We start from the raw sequence: 23911 nt of genomic DNA on the forward strand, positions 1-23911 counted from the left end.
GCTGCCAGCTGAAGGTGCTGTTTTGCCAGGAGAGTTGTTTGTTTATTTAAAGGTAAAACTGCATTACAATGTACACAGTAGTGTTTTACTGTGTACGACAATTTACCTTAAGGTAAGTACGTTAGTTTTGTAAATTCCCATACAGCAACATATGTTCACATATTGTGCAAATAAATGTACAGTCGAGGCTGTTATAGGGTGGAAAATGGTAACAATTTTATCAAACTGTACTTTTCTAGCTGATATATTTTGAATATTTAGCTCCTTTTTCTCACTTTTAACTCATTTTCTTCACATTTTTAAAAGGTGAATGGAAATGTTAAATCTAAATGTTAAATCTATATCTAAATGTTAAATATAAATATTGATGTTGAATGTAAATATAAATGAAAATAGTAAATATTAATATTAATCGAAATGTCTGAACAAAATTTGATTACTGTTAAGCACACAAACAGAGGCGCAATAACAATGGGATGTTTACATACAGTACAGCCCAAAAGTTTGGACACACCTCCTCATTCAATGTGTGTTCTTTGTTTTCAAGACTATTTACGTTATAGATTGCCACTGAAGGCATCACAACTATGAAGGAACACCTGTGGAGTTATGTACGTAACCAAAAAATGTGAAATAACTGAAAACATGTTTTATATTCTAGTTTCTTCAAAATAGCCACCCTTTGCTCTGATTACTTTTTCGCACACTCTTGACATTCTCTCGATAAGCTTCAAGAGGTAGTCACCTGAAATGGTCTTCACTTCACAGGTGTGCTTGAAGCTCATCGAGAGAATACCAAGAGTGTGCAAAACAGTAATCAGAGCAAAGGGTGGCTATTTTGAAGAAACTGCAATATAGAACATGTTCTCAGTTATTTCACCTTTTTTTGTTAAGTACATACCTCCACATGTGTTCATTCATAGTTTTGATGCCTTCAGTGACAATCTGCAATGTAAATAGTCATGAAAATAAAGAAAAACGCATTGAATGAGGAGAAGGTGCGTCCAAACTTTTGGCCTGTACTGTATTTTCGAAATATTTCAATTTCCACTTGGCGAGACATTTAGATTTAACATTTAGATATAGATTTAAAGAGGTCAAACCATGATTTTTTTCTACATTTGAAACCATTCCTTAGGGTATATAACATGTAATGGTGGTTCTTTGGTCAACATTGTGCATACATTGTGTTTTACAGACCGTCCTTAAGCCGCTTTCTGACCATCTCTTCAGGATGCGCTGTTTTGTGGGTGATCTTATTTACGAGCTTCCACTATTACCTCTTCTCCTTGTCATCTGTATCATGTAGCCTGCTCAGTGGCCTTGTGGTTAGAGTGTCCGCCCTGAGATCAATAGGTTGTGAGTTCAAACCCCAGCCAAGTCATACCAAAGACTATAAAAATGGGACCCATTACCTCCCTGCTTGGCACTCAGCATCAAGGGTTGAAATTGGGGTTAAATCACCAAAATGATTCCCGGCCACGGCCACCGCTGCTGCTCACTGCTTCCCTCACCTCCCAGGGGATGAACAAGGGGATGGGTCAAATGCAGAGGACAAGTTTTACCACACCTAGTGGTTTAACTTTTAATGTTTGTTGTAATTTTTAGCGCTTCGTCAAATCTACTGACAGATTAAGTTCGAACTATACATTACTTTGTATTAGAAATGCAGCGGGGGATGCATGTGCATGTACGAGCCAGTCTGCCCCACAACAAGAGGATAGAGAAAAAGAAGGAACTTATTGAGTACAGCGTCGCACTACAATGGCGGACTCGCGCAAAGCTGTTTGAATAAATCTCTACACGGAGATATCCGCTGACATCACATTTGGGAAAAACATCACAAGTTGTGCGATTTCAGAACCGCTCGTTTGGAATAAGTATGAAAAAAGACAAGTTGCCATGCCTCCACAGTTTAATTTCAGATTTTCTGAAGATTTATGCAGCTTGTAACATAAAATGTAACACTTATATGTATATTTAACATTTAGATTTAACATGTATATGTAGATTCAACATTTATGTTTAATATTTAGATTTAACATTTACATACACCATTTAATGTATACTGCTAATGTGAAGAATATGGACTAAATTTAAGAAAAGTGAGCTTAATGCGTGAAAATATTCTAAATATTCAAAATATAACAGCTAGAAAAGTGAGATTGTTTTAATGTTTTTTTTTTACTATCATAACAGTACACTGCACTGTTATGATAGTATGATTACTGCACTTTATTTAGATGGATGACAAGGGCAAAATAGTATAAGTTTTACTGGTGACAGTAACCCACAAAATATTAACAACAATGATAAGGGTCCGTGTATGTTTTGGTATTTCAATTTTCTTTTCATGAAGGGATACCGAAAAACAAAAAGCGACTGTTTTCTTATACTGGCTTGTAAGAAAATATGTAGTATGATGTGCGATCGAATCCCTTTTTTACCTCCACTAAAATATGATATGTGCATATAAATATATGTAAACGTGAGACCTTGTGCCATGTCAAAAATATTTTCTGTGTAGGTCTCCAAAGAAATTTTACCCAGACACGGTTACTGTAGTATCCTGCTTTTACTTTGAAAATAAAGACTTCCGGTGTAAGATTATGAAAAAGAAAAACACCCGTTTTGGTCTGTTTTGCCGTTTTTGTTTACTGGTGATCTTCATTTTTCTTTTCGAAACTGAAAAAAGGAAAACACTTTGTTTTTCAATTGTCTTTTTTTTATTTTAAAACTAAATTATTTTTTTTTTTCATGTTTTATTTGTGAAAAGAAAATTGAAATACCAACACTGACTGATAAGTACATTACCAAATTAATACATATCCGTCAATGGTAATCAAAAATGAACATTATTATATTTGTAAATTCTGAATGATTGATACAGCTATTTTATTGGGTATCGTTAAAGTATGAAGGGGTCACTTTAAACGCAAATCAAAAAACAAAATAAGGCAGTTTTTCGATTTTTATTATATATAGCAGATTTTAAAACAAACAAAAAGGGTTGATTTTCATTAAAATATTGCCATAAAATTGGATTTTGTGCTCTTTTCTTTTTGTGGGCTTTTATTTTTCCATCCAAAATGCAAAAATGCATGTTTATCTGTGTGATGACAAATTCAACCGGAAGCAGTATTTTAGCTTTTCCTTTTTGTTTCGCATGTTTTTAGCATAACGCTAACATATTTGTTCAGCAGGAGTCCTATTGTCGTTTTTAAAAATGTGACATTAAATAATTGTCCAACTTTTGTTTCAGAAATGAAAATATAGAAAAAAAGGTCCGAAATGTGTTTTTTGATTTGCATTTAAGAATTCGAAATAGAATGAACGGAAGGTACACGGACCTGATAAGTACATTACCAAAGTAATACATATCCGTCAATGGTAATCAAAAATGAACATTATCATATTTGTAAATTCTGAATAATTTATACAGCTTTTTTATTGGGTATCGTTAAAGTATGAAGGCGTACCTGACGAAGTGGCGAGGGGGCGTGTTCCCTTGACGGTCGTCACGTGATCAGTGTCATGTGACTACAGTGCACAGGTCCAGCAGCTTGTTCTTGAGGCTGCACACTATCTGTCACCGCGGAGGACACAATGGACAAACTGTAAGGGTTTTTTCTTTTAAGAAATTCCTATTATTTCCTCCCTCAAACGACGTAGAGTCAATGGCTGTGTCGTCCTCCTTAAAATATAATATGTTGTTTTAAAAGTGTTCTTTTGTGCCGCGCTTGACATGACCTACTACATATTTAGATAGCCGCATGCTAACGTAGCAAGCTGTGCTGTACTGTTTTGTTTTGGTTAGCAATGAGTTGGAAACTACTATCCGTCTTAAGTAAAACCAATAAAGCAATGTATTATGCACTGTGTTGGGTTTATCCTATTCCAGTCATGTGTGCTGTCCTTCTATCAGGTTGACCGTGGTTATCCCCTTGATAATCAGCCCTTTGGTGTGGAGTGAATACCTTGAATATAACCAAGACGTCCTGTAAGTACGCTTAATACCTGTCATCAATTTGAAGATCTAACTTTGTCCTTGTAAAAAGCATGTACTGTATTATCAATATATATATATATATATATATATATATATATATATATATATATATATATATATATATATATATATATATATATATATATATATATTGCCATAGCATATTGTTAAAGATAACAGCATGTATATACAATGTTGATGGAATTGTTTGGATGTTTTTTAAGCGCTTTATAGGCAGAATTGAGCAACTTCCATAGGCTCCATTGTAAGCTGAATTTTGCTAGCATGTATTTATTAGTTGGTGCATAAATAAGAAAAACATTTGTGTGCTCGCCCAACATGAGGATTGTGAATGATAGGCAAAATAACATTTAAAAAAGTGCAGTTCCTTTTTAAGGTTGCGTTGTTCCAACCCAGCAATCAAGGTAAGTAATGGTTTTGTTTTAAGTAAATGTAAATATGATTTATATTGTTGATTTTCCAACTGAAACTTAATGTATGTCCAAGACCATTCACATTAAAAATGCTTTAAAACAAGGTATTGAGGAGTGCCTGCAAAAAAAAAAAAGTTAAATCGAAAAGTATATACAATGCCTGGCTAAAAAAAGATCACACGCCTGTTAATATTTCGTTAAACTGACTTTAGCTTTAAATTGTGGCCTTGTTTCCACACGCTTCTGCAATTTCACAACGTTTATTTCTGCCCAGGATTGCTTTCTTGTTTTGCTGACAGGAGACTCGAACAACGAGTTCCCCTCACTGCCCTTCCACTTTTTAACAATGTGTTGAAACGGTTCTCTACCCGATTTTAGATTGAGCAATCTCCTCAGATGTCTTCTCATGCTTGAGGTCAATAATTTGACTAACTGAAACAGATGACATTTTTTACCACGACCGCATTGTTTTTTTCCCACATGAAAACCTACTCACTGCATCACCCATGCAGAGATTATCCAATGGGAGACTCTTACTTATTTGCTTCATTAAATCCAGGTGGTGACGTTTTATTTGGCTCGGCAGAGTGTACATATCTACTTGAATATATAATATACAGCTTTTAATATGATACATTTTTTTGTCTCCGGTTATCGTACGGCGCCAAACATTGCGCTTAAAGGCCTACTGAAATGAATTTTTTTTATTTAAACGGGGATAGCAGATCTATTCTATGTGTCATACTTGATCATTTCGCGATATTGCCATATTTCTGCTGAAAGGATTTAGTATAGAACGACGAGGATAAAGATCGCAACTTTTGGTATCTGATAAAAAAAAGGCTTGCCCCTACCGGAAATAGCGTGACGTAGTCAATTGAACATATCCGCAAAGTTCCCTATTGTATACAATGATGGCCGCCAGAAGTGAGAGAGATTCGGACCGAGAAAGCGACGATTTCCCCATTAATTTGAGCGAGGATGAAAGATTTGTGGATGAGGAAAGTGCAAGTGAAGGACTAGTGGGGAGTGGAAGCGATTCAGATAGGGAAGATGCTGTGAGAGCCGGGGGTGACCTGATATTCAGCTGGGAATGACTACAACAGTAAATAAACACAAGACATATATATATACTCTATTAGCCACAACACAACCAGGCTTATATTTAATATGCCACAAATTAATCCTGCAATAAAAACACCTAGGTGTTTGTTATGCTAGCTACTAGCTACTAGCTACTAGCTCGAGCTAGTTATAGCTCGAGCGGGTTATATGGACGGGAACCCGTCCATAAAACCCGCCAATACAATTCAAACATCTGCACAACACACACACTCACTCAGCCCAAAGGAACGTTCACCTAACCCAAGGTTCATAAAGCTTATATATTTAACCAAAGTTACGTATGTGACACGCACGTACGGGCAAGCGATCAAATGTTTGGAAGCGCGCGGGTGGGACCTGATATTCAGCTGGGAATGACTACAACAGTAAATAAACACAAGACATATATATACTCTATAAGCCACAACACAACCAGGCTTATATTTAATATGCCACAAATTAATCCCGCATAACAAACACCTAGGTGTTTGTTATGCTAGCTCCTAGCTACTAGCTCGAGCTAGTTATAGCAATCGATCAAATGTTTAGAAGCGTACTCACGGTATCGCGTCTGCGTCTGTGTATCCAAATCAAAGTCCTCCTGGTAAGAGTCTCTGTTGTCCGAGTTCTTCGATCTTGAGTGCATCTTTTGGGAATGTAAACAATGAAACACCGACTGTGTTGTGTTGCTGACTTCCCTCGCAAAATACTCCGCTTCGCACCGACTTTCTTCTTTGCTTGCTCAGCTTCTTTCTCCATAATGCAATGAACAAATTGCAACAGATTCACCAACACAGATGTCCAGAATACTGTGGAATAATGAGATGAAAACAGAGCTATTTCGTATTGGCTTCAATGGGGAAGCCATACCTCTGTTAAACTGGCTACGTCACGCGCGTACGTCATCCTCCAAAGGCGTTTTCAACCGGAAGTTTAGCGGGAAATTTAAAATGTCACTTTATAAGTTAACCCGGCCGTATTGGCATGTGTTGCAATGTTAAGATTTCATCATTGATATATAAACTATCAGACTGCGTGGTCGGTATTAGTGGGTTTCAGCAGGCCTTTAACAAACTAGTCTGTTTGCAGTGACCACTATGTCAATGTCTGTATATAAGCATGAAAATATACCATAAAAGCCTGTTTGATTTATTTACTTTTATTATTTTCCATATACATTATATTAGCAGTCCTCTTTAGAAACTTCCACATGGAAACAATTTATGTTTTGTTGTTAAGCTTTCAGTCTGCAATGGTAAGTTGACATAATCGACAGTAAAAATGTGTTATATTACATTATATAATATATTATATACTATTTGTTAATGTTTGGACTATGATACCGGTACGTAATGTTCATGTTTGCACATTTATTCTGTATATAAATAATGGCATGCCATGTAGCCTAATAATCCTAACTTGACAGTATGGGATTAACATATTTTAATACAGTATGTGGATTAGCGTTAAATTAGTGGTATTTTTTTATTTACATATATTTATTACTGCTTTTTTTTAAAACTTTTTTAAACTTTTTGTATGTACAGTAAATCTGCACTACAACCTTAAATGGTCCCCATTGTCCTATCCTTTGAATTTATTTTGCACTGAATGTCACGTTGTCAGGACATTTTACACTTTAAGTCTTTATTCATAAGAATGAATAAAGACTTAAAGTGTAAAATACTGTGGTAATGTACTTTTTGGAGTAAATTAAAAACATAGATCCTGAGTAATTTTTGTTTCTCTTGTTACAATTTACTATAATAGCTTTTAAAAGCATTATTTAATAAGTCTTAGTTGCAACCCAGCAATAGAAATAAGTAATAGTTTTACTTTGATATTAAGAATGATTTTTCATTTGCTTCCTTCAGGATACCCGACGACTGGACTTGTGTTGGTCGACTTAAGCCATCAGAGGCAGTGGAACTGATTTTTGCCCTCAAGCAGCAGCATGTTGACGTGCTGGAGGAGACACTCAAACTTGTGTCTGACCCTGACTCGCCTCAGTATGGTAAGTCTCATTGTGAAAGCCACTGGTTGTCCTTCAGAAATTCTTCTCATACTCAACATGATAACATGCAAGCAGTACAGATAACTACCGGTAGTAAACATATTTACTTAGTGTTTCACTTCAAAAATGTCTATCAACTGTTTCACTTTGCTCTCTTCCAATCCCGATGAAAAGCACTCCATGTCATCCACAGGTAAATACCTCCAACTAGAGGAGGTCGCCTCCCTTGTGCGCCCATCTGATGTCTCCCAGAAGGTGGTGCATCACTGGCTGCAGAGTCATGGCATCACACGCTGTTTGACTGTTCACACTGAGGACTTCTTGCAGTGCACTATGACTGCAGAGTAAGCAACACTTTGTACCTCTTGCCCAGCAGCATCTGTGCTCTTAAACCGAACACAAGAATCAACATTTTGCTAATATGTGTAAATCATTCATGGCTGTTCGTTCAGATCCTGTTTCTGTTGTTCAACTTGCACTTGCATTAAGTTGGAAGATTTGAGGAGGGGTAAGCAAACCCTGGCATGCAAATTCTGTCGTTTTGACATAAGTTTTTCTGATTAAATAACCAAAATATTACGCCTATATATAGTTTGAAACATACTCCAGCTCATAAACTTACAATAAAACATGCTTTTATTTTGTGAAAGTAGAATTTTGCGGCCGTATTTGACGCACTCTGCTGCTAAATTCCTGCTGTGTTTCGTGACCAGCAGGCTCTCTAACACGCACCCAAAGGCGCAATAAACATTAAACATACACAGAATGACCCCAAAATAACTTATTACCCTCATTTAGCCAAAATCTTCATTAGCTTTACACCAACAATGATGGAGAAATAATGACTTTTGTATGGAGTATGTCCACTGTGGTGGCTGCCTCCAATGTATTTGTAATCTCTATATGTATCACTCATTATGTATTATTCTAAATGATCTTTCTTTTTTGTAACCTGGTATGTGAATAAGTGTACTTTTGTACTCAATTCCCCATATTTCTGCACAATAACTCAGATATGGTAACACGAGCGAACAGTAGAGAATATGGAGTGATTCTTGCTCCCGAGCATATTTTTCTTTATTCTTAATTGACGTATTTCTTGCCACTTTATGTTGTATATTTTTATGAGATTTCCAGTCATTTTATCATCTATTACACTCAAAATGTGTTGTTTTTTTTACTCTTTCAATGTCTAGTCCCCCTATTTGTATTTGTTTGAATTTCTCTTCTATTGTTACTGAATAGCATTATTTTAGTTTTACTGAGATTCTGAGATAGTTTAAAAAAAACAGACTATCTCTTTAATTTGTACTATCTCTTTAATTTGTACAAACCCCGTTTCCATATGAGTTGGGAAATTGTGTTAGATGTAAATATAAACGGAATACAATGATTTGCAAATCATTTTCAACCCATATTCAGTTGAATATGTTACAAAGACAACATATTTGATGTTCAAACTGATAAACTTTTTTTTTTTTGCAAATAATCACTAACTTTAGAATTTGATGCCAGCAACACGTGACAAAGAAGTTGGGAAAGGTGGCAATAAATACTGATAAAGTTGAGGAATGCTCATCAAACACGTATTTGGAACATCCCACAGGTGAACAGGCAAATTGGGAACAGGTGGGTGCCATGATTGGGTATAAAAGTAGATTCCATGAAATGCTCAGTCATTCACAAACAAGGATGGGGCGAGGGTCACCACTTTGTCAACAAATGCGTGACAAAATTGTTGAACAGTTTAAGAAAAACCTTTCTCAACCAACTATTGCAAGGAATTTAGGGATTTCACCATCTACGGTCCGTAATATCATCAAAGGGTTCAGAGAATCTGGAGAAATCACTGCACGTAAGCAGCTAAGCCCGTGACCTTCGATCCCTCAGGCTGTACTGCATCAACAAGCGACATCAGTGTGTAAAGGATATCACCACATGGGCTCAGGAACACTTCAGAAACCCACTGTCAGTAACTACAGTTGGTCGCTACATCTGTAAGTGCAAGTTAAAACTCTCCTATGCTAGGCGAAAACCGTTTATCAACAACACCCAGAAACGCCGTCGGCTTCGCTGGGCCTGAGCTCATCTAAGATGGATTGATACAAAGTGGAAAAGTGTTCTGTGGTCTGACGAGTCCACATTTCAAATTGTTTTTGGAAACTGTGGACGTGGTGTCCTCCGGACCAAAGAGGAAAAGAACCATCCGGATTGTTATAGGCGCAAAGTTGAAAAGCCAGCATCTGTGATGGTATGGGGGTGTATTAGTGCCCAAGACATGGGCAACTTACACATCTGTGAAGGCGCCATTAATGCTGAAAGGTACATACAGGTTTTGGAGCAACATATGTTGCCATCCAAGCAACGTTACCATGGACACCCCTGCTTATTTCAGCAAGACAATGCCAAGCCATGTGTTACATCAACTTGGATTCATAGTAAAAGAGTGCGGGTACTAGACTGGCCTGCCTGTAGTCCGGACCTCTCTCCCATTGAAAATGTGTGGCGCATTATGAAGCCTAAAATACCACAACGGAGACCCCCGGACTGTTGAACAACTTAAGCTGTACATCAAGCAAGAATGGGAAAGAATTCCACCTGAGAAGCTTAAAAAATGTGTCTCCTCAGTTCCCAAACGTTTACTGAGTGTTGTTAAAAGGATAGGCCATGTAACACAGTGGTGAACATGCCCTTTCCCAACTACTTTGGCAAATGTTGCAGCAATGAAATTCTAAGTTAATTATTATTTGCAAAAAAAAAATAAAGTTTATGAGTTTGAACATCAAATATCTTGTCTTTGTAGTGCATTCAATTGAATATGGGTTGAAAATGATTTGCAAATCATTGTATTCCGTTTATATTTACATCTAACACAATTTCCCAACTCATATGGAAACGGGGTTTGTACATTTCATCTGTTATTTGTATTAGCTTATGTTAGTTTTCTTGACGACGTCATGTGTTTACCTCGGCCAAGACGCTGTAATACCAAAGACTATAAAAATGGGACCCATTACCTCCCTGCTTGGCACTCAGCATCAAGGGTTGGAATTGGGGGTTCAATCACCAAAAAGATTCCAGAGCACGGCCACCGCTGCTGCTCACTGCTCCCCTCACCTCCCAGGGGGTGAACAAGGGGATGAGTCAAATGCAGAGGACACATTTCATAACACCTAGTGTGTGTGTGTGTGTGTGTAACAATCATTGGTACTTTAACTTTAACTTTGATTAGTGGCTCTCCAGTGTTGTTCGCGAATCTTCACTTTGCATACTTGTCTTCTTTCCAAGTTGTGGGTAAAGTCACATAAAAGCTTTCCACAATTACTGGTGGAGCCGCCCCATGCTGCACAACAAGGCATTTTTACACATTGAAAAACTAACAAGGATTCGCCGCAAACACATAGTGGAGTGGAATAAAGAAAAAAAGAAGGCGAGAGCGTAACAGTTTTTAGTAAACTACCTTTGGCATCAACCTTTTTCTCACTCACCCCAAATGTAGGTGATCAATAACAGCACCAGTCAGCAGCAGATGCTGCCTGTCCAAATGACTAAATATGTCCCTGCTCCCACCAGTAAGGTTGTGATCATGTTGTCTTGTGCATCAAGGGTTGCAGAGAAACTACTCCCAGGCAGCAGGTTCCAGCGCTACGTGAGAGACAATCACTTCATTGTCAGGTCCTCTGCCCCGTACTCAGTTCATGATGATGTCGGTCAACACCTTGACTTTGGTGAGCATTGGGTTTGTTCACATTTAAAACACCCTCCTACTGTCATCTTTTGCATGAGTTAACTTGTTTGCTATTTGAACAGTGGGGGGGCTTCATCGCTTTCCTCCTAAAGAACACAAGCCCAGCGAGGTTTCAACCAGCGGGACAAAACTGCAGTCAGACACCAAGTTTCACCTGGGAGTGACTCCTGCTGTCTTACGGGCCCATTACAATATGAGTGCAACTGATGTGGGAGCAGGAAAGAACAACAGCCAGGCGGTAGCTCAGGTGTGGCCATCATTATCAACATGTTACATGTCAGCCAGAACATTGAGGACAGCTTTGCTACATGAGCTCTAATACAAAAGTCAGTTTTAGTCATAGTATCTCACAACCCCACGTTTCGGCAACCATTCCTATGACTGTATCTTTTGAAGGGACCATGCTATGTAATTTAAACGTGGATACAGTTTAGAGTAGTATGTGCACAGCAATTGCCTAAATAATAGAAACACAAGTGAGTGGAGAGGCCATTGTTTCTTGCCTACGGTAAAGCATGATGGTAGTAGTGACAGGTTATTGGGCTGCATCAGTACTGTCAGCACTAGAGATATAGATATAAGCTTTGCAGTTAAAATGTATAGTGGGAGCTTAATATTTTTTAAGTGCAACAGAGCGCAAAGTTTTACTATACTGCATTATCTGTCTACTTATGTTGTAGTTCTTGGAGCAGTACTACAGCCCTGCAGACCTGGCGGAGTTCATGAGCATTTATGGAAGCAGCTTCCAGCACCTGTCCAAAGTGGACCGTGTCGTGGGCACACAGGGTGCAGGAAAGGCTGGTATAGAGGCCAGTCTGGATGTAGAGTACATCATGAGCACGGGTGCCAACATCCCCACATGGGTCTTCACTAATCCGGGTCTGTGTTCACAGCTTTTGCATGTTGTATAGAGAAAATAAAGTTTAACATTGCAAAATAAGAGAGTACTGATAGATCTTCATTGCTCTCCAGGTCGTCATGAGTCCCAGGAGCCGTTCCTTCAGTGGATGGTTCTGATCAGCAACATGTCTGACTTACCTTGGGTCCACACCATCAGTTATGGAGACGAAGAGGACAGTCTCTCCACCGCCTACATGCAGCGTATCAACACAGAGTTCATGAAAGCCGGCGTCAGGGGAATCTCCTTACTTTTTGCATCTGGTCAGTAGCAGTAATGAATTTACTTGTGCAAGTTATAAACATTTAGTTTTAGGAGGTCGTCCACGTTGTTGGTAAACTGGAACCTTGATTTAGATATCCGAACTTAATTGGTTCTTCAACAGGGTTTGTTAGTAGAAAACGTTGTATTTTGAAGCAAATTTCTCTATAAGAAACAGTGTAAATATGAATACTGGGTTCCACTCTTGACAAAAGTCCACATAATTAGTTATAGCTTGTACACTTTAAACCCAAGCAAGGGAAGGATGCATTAAATTTCTATTTTTATAACAAAGTCAAAACAACAAGCTAAACTGTCCGCATTTGCTGCCCTGCCGACATGCACAAACACTGTCACGAGCCCTGTGGTGCACTCACAGTTTGAAAACACATCCTTAACTTTAGCAGCCAAAATCACTTTACGTGGTCTGTTAATCTTCTTGGCATCCAGCGGAAGGAAGGGGGAGAGTGGGCAGTGTCGACAATGCTGTGTTTCAAACCACACATCGCTTGTCCATTGCTTTCTTTGGACTCATATTGAGCTGGCAAAACCAGAAACATTTGGTAAAAAGGCTAAAAACACTTGAAACACACAAAATGTAGCACAGTATCTCGCAGCGGACTGAATAAGCACCAAAGAGCTATCAGCCTATCCACAATGAATGTGCGGCCGGGAACAAAAATGCCTGCGCTGCGGGCACACAGTTGGTAGATGAAAAGTTTGGACACAGACACAAAAGTTTGTACAACAAAGCGTTATGTGGTTCGTAAATCGAAAGGTTTATACAATGAGGGGTTTGTAAATCAGTTTCACTGTATTTTGTTCTATTTGTTTTTAAGGCCTGTTGATCTTATGTTGCATTCAGGTGACAGTGGTGCTGGCTGCCGGCACATGGCTAAAAAGCAGAACTCCTTCCGACCCAGTTTTCCTGCCTCAAGGTAACACATGAATTCTGCAGAACTATACTATGACAGCCATAAGGATGCTTCAATCCTGTGTGTTGTCCTTGCTGTTCCCAGCCCTTATGTGACCACAGTCGGCGGAACCTCGTTTAAGAATCCATTCAAACTAACTTATGAAGTCACTGACTACATCAGCGGAGGAGGATTTAGTAATGTCTTCAAGATGCCCGATTACCAGGTAAAATAGAACATGAGCTCTGTTGTTAAGACATTTCAAGCATCTAAATAAACACTGTGCATTTCTTCCAAAAGGCCAGTGCTGTGGCAGGATACCTGAAGAGTGTAGAGGCAACACTTCCTCCCAAGTCATACTTCAACGTCAGCGGGAGGGCATATCCAGACATGGCCGCCCTGTCTGATAATTATTGGGTGGTCATCAACAGAATACCCATGCCATGGGTGTCAGGGACCTCGGTAAAATAGTCACAGCTTGACAGCTCTTATCTTAACTCCTTCGAACAGCAAAAGTTGTGAGGTAGGCCTTCTTGCCAGTGACCTAACCTCACAGATGTTTTTGTCATCATAGGCTTCAACCCCGGTAGTTGGTGGCATGTTTTCTCTCATCAACGACAAGCGGTTGATGAAGGGCCTTCCCGTCCTAGGCTTCCTCAACCCTCGTCTCTACAAGCTCAAGGGACAAGCTCTGTTTGACGTTAGTCCATTTTCTACAACTTCTCCTCATTCTTACAAATATGGCTTATGACAAGTTCGACTTTACAGTAGCATATTAATGTGTATGAACCAGAGGGTTGTTTGCTCAGGTCTCGCTAATATATCTAAATTATGTTTAGCCAGTTCCCTTTCTGAGTACACTTGCATTGTACCTACTCTGTTTGACTCGTTTTTTATTTGCATTGACAAAAACAAGTGATATATTGTATTGTTCTCGACAATCAAACGACAAATGAAAATTAACTCGATAACTTTGATAAATTGTTTGTTTTCTTTAATCGTCTGTCTCTGCCAATCAGGGTGCAAGAGGGTTCACTTTGTGTTCGTTCAATAGCAATAACAAATTAACACTGTGAACCCTCTTCTTAGCCATCCAAAATCATTGTCTCAGTGGATGGAGGCGTGACGACCAGCTTACACACACAGGATGCACAGACAGAGAGTCTCACTAGTTGTGACTCGCTAGTGAGAAGCACTGCAAAGTAACAAAAAATATGATTGCAAAGCCAAAGGTCCTTTGTGGGAATATTTCGGCTTGAAATGGAATGAGCAAGATGAGCCTAATAACATGGACAAATGAACCAGTTGGCCAAATTTGTTGGAAAGTAATGGCAACAAAGGACAACAACAACAAAACATACCGACCCAGTTTTTTCAACATGGGAAAAAACTGCACTTTGAGATGTTCAATAGTCAAACGTTTTTTTTCTCACAGAGATTGGAAAGTCCATCTCATTTTTATGTTTGTTTACTTATTTAGGATAATTAAAAGTTATTGACCTTCCAATTACAATGGTTAAAAGAACTGACAAAAGTTTATTGCGTTTGAAATGGTTACTTGCATTATTATCATATATTCTGATTGTTAGTGCTTAATTTGGTCTTAGAATAATGCTAACAATAATATCGTTTATCAGCAATAATTTGTGGGACAATATATTGTCCAGCAATATTTGTTATCAGCCAAGACCTGTTCTCAGTACCTCTTCAGTTGGGGAGCCATGTGTGCCGAGCCGATACCAGAAGGATGATGTAAATATCACCACCTCATTCTTACTATTGAAGATTTGCGGCTAGATATTGACAAACACACACACGCTATCACTAGCTCACTCTGTTTTTTAGGAGTATTATACTCCCCATTCTCCACTTTGCTGCAGGGCTCTATTTTCTTGTTGCCCTCATTCTCTTCTTGGATAAAATGTACCTATTTTATTATGACAAGAATGGAAGCACCTTTGTTCATCGCCATTGTTATCATTTCTCCTTTCTACTGATGCATTTTCTGCAGTTTAACACAGTATTATTTTGATAGAGTTTAAACAGCATTGTGAAATGAAAGCAGCAATACTTATCTCCTCAGAAGTAAAACACATACACTTGGATGTATTGGGGGATCTATTATGCTATTTATATTGTAAGATTTACACTATTCACATTTCTGAGTCTAGACATCTGCCTTCCGAGGCTTAACCCTTCCCTATTAACCCACTATTCTTAACATCTATTTATTGGCAACAATGTCCCAGATCAGCATCGTATGCAAACCCTAGAGGGAAGTTAAGATGATTGAGTGATGAGAATGAAATCTAACATCTCAATCTCATTTCCAGGTGACCGAAGGTTGTCACCTGGGCTGCTTGGACGAGCAAGTTCAGGGTCAAGGTTTCTGTGCTGCACCGTCGTGGGACCCGGTCACAGGCTGGGGAACACCAAACTACCCTTCCCTGCTGGCCGCTCTCCTGCTATGAGTAAAAAAAAAAAAAAAATCCAAATAGTCAAGACAGCCGCTATTCTGGAGAGCAGGTACGAAACACCTACTGTTGTAGCAGGGTGTGGACATCCACATTTTAATTTTGTTTTTCTCAGGTCTGAGGATGTTTTTGTCTTCCCTTGATTGTTTTATTTGAGAAAAGTAGAGGTAGTACCTTTTTTGAGATTTTTAAAGCTCCACTGCACTTTTTCTGCTTCACAATCACTTTCAGCTGACCCAAATGTTATTGCTAAGATGTTTTTCAGCCAGATGTGCAAACTAATCTGTCTGCTATGGAACACAAGACATGTCTACACTGGACACAATAGACATACTTTTTTTTGTACTACACGGGCTTTTAATTAACAATTGCATGTCATTTAAATAGAAAATAGGAAACAAAGAGAGGTAATAAAGATTTTAGGTCGGCTGTGGGTTTTTTTGCACCCATGCGCCAACCGAATGCACTGGAAATGACTTTTTGATCTGTCAAAAAAGCAGCAATTCCTAAGCCTGTAATGTAATACAGGATTTATTTTTAAATGTGACAATTGTTCTCTATGAGTCAAGTGTGTTAGATGGCATTGTCTTAGAAAAGCAATGCCCAAACGTTTTGCGTCCAAGGGACAAAGTAATTTTAAGCATACCGCCATTTAAAGGTAGATTGCCACATCGGATTGCTAGCAATACCAAATGCGTTGCAGTGCTAATGAAACGGCAGATGTGAAATGACAACACAGAGCTGCTGTGCAGTAATGTCTGTTGATTGCTGGAACTAATAAAAAGTTATCATTGGCGATTGGATTCATTTTTGAACTACATTAAATTGTGCAAGCCCAGTGAGTAAAGAGGGTCGCTTGTGGGATTAAGAAATACATTGTTTAGGGGAAAAAACATGTTTTAATCATTGATTACTATTGAAAATCACTTTTATGTACATGACCGATATTGCGTTGTACAAAAGGAAAACAATCCAATCCTTCGTCCAAACACACTCACAAAAGGAAAGTATAACTGAAGAAGAGCAACAGGGATCTTCTCAATTGCCACAGCGCTTATGTCAGTGTACAATATGCACACTTCGGAAAGAAGTACAAAATTGAAAAAAGTTCACTGCTGAGCGTCATTGCAAATGTCTAAAAACATTTTATCTGACTCTTCAGGTATAAATAAGATTTCATGTGCAGAGAACCATGAGGTGACCGGTAGAAAGTGTTCAATTCAGGTAGCGCCAGAGTCGGGTTGAGTTGGAGGTCTCAAGTGTTGCGAGGGTCCCATTTCTGCACGCGTTACCAATAAGTCTCTTTTAAGGGTTTGGGCTGAAAATTGATACAAAGGGGAAATGGTTCTCTCTAGCAGGCGGTCAGGACGTCAGTTGTCTCAGTCAAGGCAGCGTGTGTCCTCCAGTGTATGTGGGCCTCTTTCAAGGTCTGCTTGAATCACTGGTTGTTCTTCGCTTTGGCGTGTGTGAGAATGTGAGACTTCAGGTTGGTGGACTGAGCAAATTTCTTGTTGCAACCGTCAAAGGGGCACACGTACGGGCGGTCCCCCGTGTGAATACGCACGTGTGTGCGCAAGTTAAAGTCCAGGGAGAATCTCTTGCCGCAGCCCTCAAACGTGCACTGGAGAAATGAAAAAGTTAGTCAGTGCACTTAGTAACAAGACGTTGAACTTTTTTAAAGTACCAGTAGAGTAGAAAAACAAGTTGACTTTATATGCTTGTTTTTCATTGTATTCATTGAACCATATCCAATTCTATTTATAATCCGCCAAGTATGTGAAAATACCGTGTAAACGTCACAAAATGCCACAAATTATGTTAGCCATTTTGAATATTCCGCTCCGAACGTCTTCGGTAATTTACGTAGATTGACGTCACTGGAGTAACACATCTGCACTCTGACCAGGGTATCACATCAGTCATACTGGAAATACACAAAAAATTGAGAGAGATGTGCTGTCTATCATTCACAATCCAAATAAGACATTTATAAATAGTTGATTTATATATACTAGCCTATATAAATCAACTATTTATAAATACACATTAGTAGGCTAAATGAACCTCTTTAACATATTCCAAATAAGACATGTTTTTCTTTTTTATGTATTCTAAGTCGTAAATTAATACATAAAACGACTAACAATGTAGTCAATGGGGGCTCTCTCTTTCGCCCACAAAACCTTCTAGATAACCATCCAAAACCCACCAACAATACTCTAAAAGTCTAAATACATATCATGACCGGAATACTAACTAAATATTAGTGATGTTGTTATTATAAGCGCTAACACAAACTATTTTTTTAGCGGCGGCTTGGTAACACACATCTCAGTCGACCTCTGCTGCTCCTGCATCATCATGTCTCCATCCATCCATCCATTTTCTACCGCTTATTCCCTTCAGGGTCGCTGGAGCCTATCTCAGCTACAATCGGGCGGAAGGCGGGGTACACCCTGGACAAATCGCCACCTCATCGCAGTCAAAGTTATTGTAGATTATAAATCATGCCTTTCATCTGGATATTACGAGGCTTTATCCATAAATCTAGAATTTGTTCAGCTGTGACATTCAATTCATGCTCGGAGACGACGACAAACACACAAAACCGAAAGTCTGCAGGGAGACTTTTCCTTGTTAACCCTTTGTGTGCATCATGATTAATTCTTTATACAAACGGGAAAATATGGACATCCTATCAGTCGTCATCGAAGTAAGAGCAGACATTGTCGAGTAAACTATCGTTTGATTATGTTTGTAGTTTGTATTTTTTGTTTAGCACTTAGCAATAATGCTCCATGTTGTTTCACAAAAGTTTTAATCTGTTAAGCAGCGCTTCTAAAACTTGCAGCTCATTCTCCCTATATTCAGGATAGAAACTATAATGTTCTGGATCATAATTTTTCGTAAAGTAATCGTTGTTGGCTCTCACAAAGTCTGCATGATTTGCATTGTTGGTGATGAAGGGATCTGCGGTTCTTACCTCTACGTCATGCGATCACGTGTCTGGCAAGCTCATTATCTCTCAAAATAGCTCTGGAATCTCTGTGAGATGTATACTATTTTGATCATATCTATTTACTCGCAAACTTTGCAAGTCTTTCGGTGTCATACATCAGATATATGTATGATAATAGCTTCAATATAGAGGCAACTTGTGGTTCTACTCTACTGGTACTTTTAAATTATAACAGCAGGAAGACGCCCACCTGGAAAGGTTTCTCTCCTGTATGTACGAGTTGATGCCTTTTCAGTTTGGAACTCTCCACAAAGGCTTTTCCACACTCAGCGCACACATGCACACGAGGCCCGTGGGTGTGTAGATGCTTTCGCATTGCAGAGTTGTCCCTGAACATCTTGGTGCAGCCCTGAGTACACAAATCAATCAAAAAACATGTGACAACATACATTAGGATAATTGAACATGTCTGTGGATTGTGAGTCTAATTTATTTGAAAACATTTGAGTTGGTCTATAATGTATATTGCGATCGATATACAGTAAATTGGAGTCTCTTGCAATATCGATGTTATTTGGTATATAAATGATAATAGAACCATTTCATTTCTTTAATTTAATGGCTGAATTATGCATTAACATATTGCAAAATGTCCGTTCATTCACCCATTTTCTACCGCTTGTCCCTTTCGGGGTCGCTGGAGCCTATCTCAGCTGCATTCGGGCAGTAGGCGGGGTACACCCTGGACAAGTCGCCACCTCATCGCAGAGCCAACACAGATAGACACTCACATTCACACACTAGGGTCAATTTAGTGTTGACAATCAATCTCTCCCCAGATGCATGTCTTTGGAGGTGGGAGGAAGCCGGAGTACCCGGAGGGAACCCACGCAGTCACGGGGAGAACATGCAAACTCCACACAGAAAGATCCCGACCGCAGCATCGAACCCAGGACCTTCGTATTGTGAGGCAGACACATTAACCCCTGTGTCACCGTGCTGCCAAATGTCTAGTTGTATTATTTTCTCAAAATGTATTATTCGACTTGCTAATCAACTGCTGATAGTTGTAATGCAGATCCATCTCCACTTCTGTTAAAATGTAATAACATCTATTCTGTTTGGTAAGTAACTTTAGTTAAGTTTTGGGTGATACTACAGTACAATTATGGGTATCAATCCAATACCAAGTAATTACAACGGCAGAATTGGTCATACCAATGATGCTACTTAAAATTGTTTAGGATCATTATTAAATTATTCCATTTTTGTTCACAGCTATAATCCAACAATATAATTAATAATTAAATTTACTTATTTCCATTTATTATATACAAAAAAGCTATATCCACTATTGGCTCTCATTTCCCTTGTAAACTATGACAAAAAGGACAATAAGCGAGTTGGTGGATAATAAAAAATATCAATCTATTCACTGTCGTAACTTGTTAAATATACACTTGGTATTGTTACGGTTTACATTTGTATTCATCCGCCCACACCGGTTTAATTTAACAGCGCCACCTTAGCAGTTAGCTATGCACTTTTGTATCCTCCAACGGCGTGTATTGTGGCATGTTTAGCTCGGTATTGTCCTCTAGTCACGGAGGCGAGGATTATTAATTTTAGAAGCTCCACAGTGGTGGGACATTAGCCGCTCGCGAGGACGCTACATAGCGCTAAGGATGACTTCGCTGTCAAACTTGCAGGAGACCTTATCGAAGTATGGCGATAGTATTAAAAGCTCTATTATCGGCCAAATGTATTTATCATGTACAATGACTATATCGTGCACGCAGAGTCTACAGCTTTTGAGGAGCAATTATTCTAGCCATTATTGACTCGACTATGCTGCGCATGTTTGTCTGCATTAAGTACAAATTGCACCCCCCCCCCCCTAAAAGTATAAACCTGGGTGGACAAATGTTGGCCTAAACATTGTTACAAATGCACAACATTTTAGATTTGATTATTTATTTATTTCAGGCAATGACATAAAAAAGTACAAAGTTGACAACACATAATAATATAACTTAATATAGTGCAAAAGGTAATGTATAGTATGTAATGCATGATTGTCCAGTTTTGCCTGAAAGGGAGTAGGAAGAAGATAATGTATTTAATCCCACCCCCAGTTCTTCATTCAGTGATTATTCACATGAGTTTCACTCTTACTTTGTTCAAGGATTATAATACAGATGTTGTATCATAGTGGGATTACCGCAGGTAACAATAATTATTACACTGTAACCATAATTTGTATCAACAATGTAGGAATAATGAATATACCAACAATGGTAATAGACAACATAGCAAGATGAAATGTGTGTTAAAAAATCTGCAGCACACTCCTTTGGATGTTATTATTATTATTGGCTCTGTGCTGCTGTTTACACATCAATCTATTCACAGTAGTGATCATCTATGATGCAGCTCTTGTACTAAATCTTCAATACAACAAAATAAAATGCATAAATTCATATTTTATCGTGGCAATGTCAAAAACGAAGATCAGGCTACTCACTTTGTGTGGACAGGCTATTGTCCGGGGTGCGTCGTCTTCTTTCACTTTCTTTGGCTTCATTCTGTTCAGAATATGGGGATGTTTCAATGCTACATGACACATCCTCAATTATGAGACAAATGATCAGAACTTACCTTGCAAATTCTGCCAGTTGTTTGGGGTCTGACAGGTCAATGCCTGGGATGCCCCCTGGCGGCAGCTTCTTGCCCGTCATATACTCGGAATAATCTGGAGGCGAGTTTTCACCCGTGATTTGCTCTTCGTGGTCAATGTCTTTCTTGTCATCTGCATCAAATCGTGGAGATGTCAATAAAGGCAAGTGGAACAAATGCGATTGCGATTTTTTCACCATTAGACTAGTCTGACTAAGTCAACAAAATATGCATGCATGAAATTATCTGTAATGTCAACAAAAGGTGTTGCCTTTTTGTGAACTCGTAAATTGCATACACTTAGGTTCTAAATAGCATAATGATCAGTTCGCAATACAGTCGAGTGCTTATCTTAATACACTGATCAAATGGCTCTTTATGCAAACTGCCATATATAAACAACTAATCGATTCCAATAGTGCAATAACTGACGAAATACTTTGGACGAAAAGCGAAGCTAACGCACAACCACACGTGATAAATGTACGGTTGAACAGCAAAACATTCGTAGAAAAAACGTTTCAACACAATATGTGTCATGTCAAAGAATTCGCTTTAATGTGAAAGTAGTTCAAAGCTATATGCTGTGCAAAATAAACGAGGGTGCTTGAAGGCATCGCCCCCACCTTTGCGGCTCTTGAAGTGAACTGCGCCACAGCGGCCTAGCGGAGCCGGCGCAGCACTCGCCCCCACTGTCGCCGCCATCTTCGTCGGCCAAATAAACGCCATTTTTTCGGGCCGCCATACTTTCTAGACCGGGGAAATATGGCGGCGCCCATCGGCACATAAAACATGGCTTCCCATAAAAACAAAAACACTCCACATGAAGCCCTGGTAGCTTTAAGTCCGAAATTTGCTGCAAATTTTGTCGGAAGACAAGGCCTCGATGGGGCCCTCGTCCCACGGCACACACACTGAGAACAAAGCGAGGGGGGAAAAGCTTTCCCAACTTACCCGATGCCCACATAGTGACCGAGAACTCCCCTTCCAAAGTCTTTATCTGGACTTGTTTCTGTTCCCATTTTCGGCCGAGTTCTCCCCCGCTTAAATAGCTCTTTTTGCCAGCTTTCTTTGCACTTCCAGCCCTCTTCATCCGGCCCGTTGACGAGCTTCTCCCCGCGACTGTTACCAGAGTCTGTTGTCCGATGTAGTCCTCCCCCACGGCGGGCACCGGGATGAGGATTTGGTCGTCGTAGCCGTCATCCGTGTGCAGTTCCGAGTCGTCCTCGCCCACCACCTCCTCTCTGGTTTGCACCAGGATCACCTCCTGGTGCGAGTGAATGGAGTGTGGATCGTCCGTGTCAAGTGGCTGCAAGGCGATCATAGGCTGGTGCTCCCCGTCTTCACCGACAACAGTTGTTTCGATTGTCTCTACTTCGATTTCGTGCAGTTCCACTATTTCAGCGGGCATTTCCGAGCCGTCCGACTCTATGTACAGGGTACCCCCCGATGCCATGATTTATGCCGTATTTCCACCTTCCAATGTTATGTTTCCACACTCCGGCTTCTCTGGCTACTCTACTTCCTCCCTCTCCGACAACATCTCTTAGCGCGCCTAGTCTCGTCGCCACTCTGCTCCGGTTATCAAGTCTCGCGTGATCTGAATCAAAACACGTTCAAGCGACTTCAAGGTAAACACCCCATTTGACACATAAAAAGCTGGGTTAATTAAAAAAAAATACATATATGTTTATATCCTTTTTTGCTACTATTTTATCATTATTAAATCATATTCTTTGTTCTATGTGACGGGCCATATATCAGCTACTGTGTGGAAGTTTGATTGATTGATTGATTGAGACTTTTATTAGTAGGTTGCACAGTGAAGTACATATTCCGTACAATTGACCACTAAATGGTAACACCCGAATAAGTTTTTCAACTAACACCCGAATAAGTTTTTCAACTTGTTTAAGTCGGGGTCCACTTAAATTGATTCATGATACAGATACTATCAGATACATACTATCATCGTAATACAGTCATCACACAAGATAATCACATTGAATTATTTACAATCGAGGGGGGGGGGGGGTAGGTTTGGTTGATTATCATCAGTCATCAACAATTGAGAACAGAGAAATGGATATTGGAACAGTGTAGGTCTGACTTGGTAGGATATGTACAGCAAGTAGAGAAAGAGAGAGAGAGAGAGAGAGAGAGAGAGAGAGAGAGAGAGAGAGAGAGAGAGAGAGAGAGAGAGAGAGAGAGAGAGAGAGAGATCAGAAGGCATAAGAAAAAGTATCTGCATTTGATTGTTAAGAAAAAGTATCTGCATTTGATTGTTTACATTTGCTTGTTAACAATCCGGGGAGGGTGTTAATGTAGGGTTGTAGCTGCCTGGAGGTGTACTTTTATTGCGGTTTTGAAGGAGGATAGAGATGCCCTTTCTTTTATACCTGTTGGGAGCGCATTCCACA

General features: G+C 39.3%; 2 protein-coding genes across 4 annotated transcripts; one reads left to right on the forward strand and one right to left on the reverse strand.

Annotated features, from left to right (window-relative positions):
• Window positions 1–3481: 3481 nt before the first annotated feature.
• On the forward strand, window positions 3482–20218 carry tpp1 (tripeptidyl peptidase I). Of its 3 annotated transcripts, none has more exons than XR_009825276.1 (14): window positions 3482–3617; window positions 3926–4000; window positions 7422–7561; window positions 7755–7905; window positions 11168–11289; window positions 11372–11556; window positions 11990–12188; window positions 12282–12470; window positions 13334–13406; window positions 13488–13608; window positions 13683–13844; window positions 13957–14082; window positions 15716–15908; window positions 19655–20218. XR_009825276.1 is itself a non-coding variant. In XM_062041602.1 (13 exons), exons 1-13 carry the CDS (start codon window positions 3607–3609, stop codon window positions 15851–15853), a joined length of 1692 nt encoding a protein of 563 aa, XP_061897586.1. In that variant the 5' UTR covers window positions 3482–3606; the 3' UTR covers window positions 15854–16650. The 3 variants fall into 3 exon arrangements, 1 of the variants encoding a protein (XP_061897586.1); XR_009825275.1 differs by lacking the exon at window positions 19655–20218 and adding an exon at window positions 15972–16650; XM_062041602.1 differs by lacking the exon at window positions 19655–20218 and having other exon boundaries at window positions 15716–16650.
• yy1a (YY1 transcription factor a) lies at window positions 16733–23067 on the reverse strand. The gene is made up of 5 exons (XM_062041603.1): window positions 22446–23067; window positions 21474–21624; window positions 21340–21400; window positions 19066–19224; window positions 16733–17477 (listed from the first exon to the last, which is right to left on the reverse strand). The coding sequence occupies exons 1-5, from the start codon at window positions 22945–22947 to the stop codon at window positions 17295–17297; spliced, it is 1056 nt and encodes a 351-aa protein (XP_061897587.1). The 5' UTR covers window positions 22948–23067; the 3' UTR covers window positions 16733–17294.
• Window positions 23068–23911: the final 844 nt, after the last annotated feature.

Source organism: Entelurus aequoreus, linkage group LG03 (genome assembly GCF_033978785.1).
Source record: "Entelurus aequoreus isolate RoL-2023_Sb linkage group LG03, RoL_Eaeq_v1.1, whole genome shotgun sequence".
Taxonomy (NCBI): Eukaryota; Metazoa; Chordata; class Actinopteri; order Syngnathiformes; family Syngnathidae; genus Entelurus; species Entelurus aequoreus.

Bases quoted from the DNA above. Each gene is read 5' to 3' on its own strand.
- tpp1 (XM_062041602.1), top strand. The intron at 13,407-13,487 runs GTAACACATGAA...TGCTGTTCCCAG, and splicing joins CCCAGTTTTCCTGCCTCAAG to CCCTTATGTGACCACAGTCG. The intron at 14,083-15,715 runs GTTAGTCCATTT...TCTCATTTCCAG, and splicing joins AGGGACAAGCTCTGTTTGAC to GTGACCGAAGGTTGTCACCT.
- yy1a (XM_062041603.1), bottom strand. From the start codon at position 22,947: ATGGCATCGGGGGGTACCCTGTACATAGAGTCGGACGGCTCGGAAATG. The intron at 21,625-22,445 runs GTAAGTTGGGAA...GATTTGATGCAG, and splicing joins GGTCACTATGTGGGCATCGG to ATGACAAGAAAGACATTGAC. The intron at 19,225-21,339 runs GTGAGTAGCCTG...TTGTGTACTCAG, and splicing joins CAATAGCCTGTCCACACAAA to GGCTGCACCAAGATGTTCAG.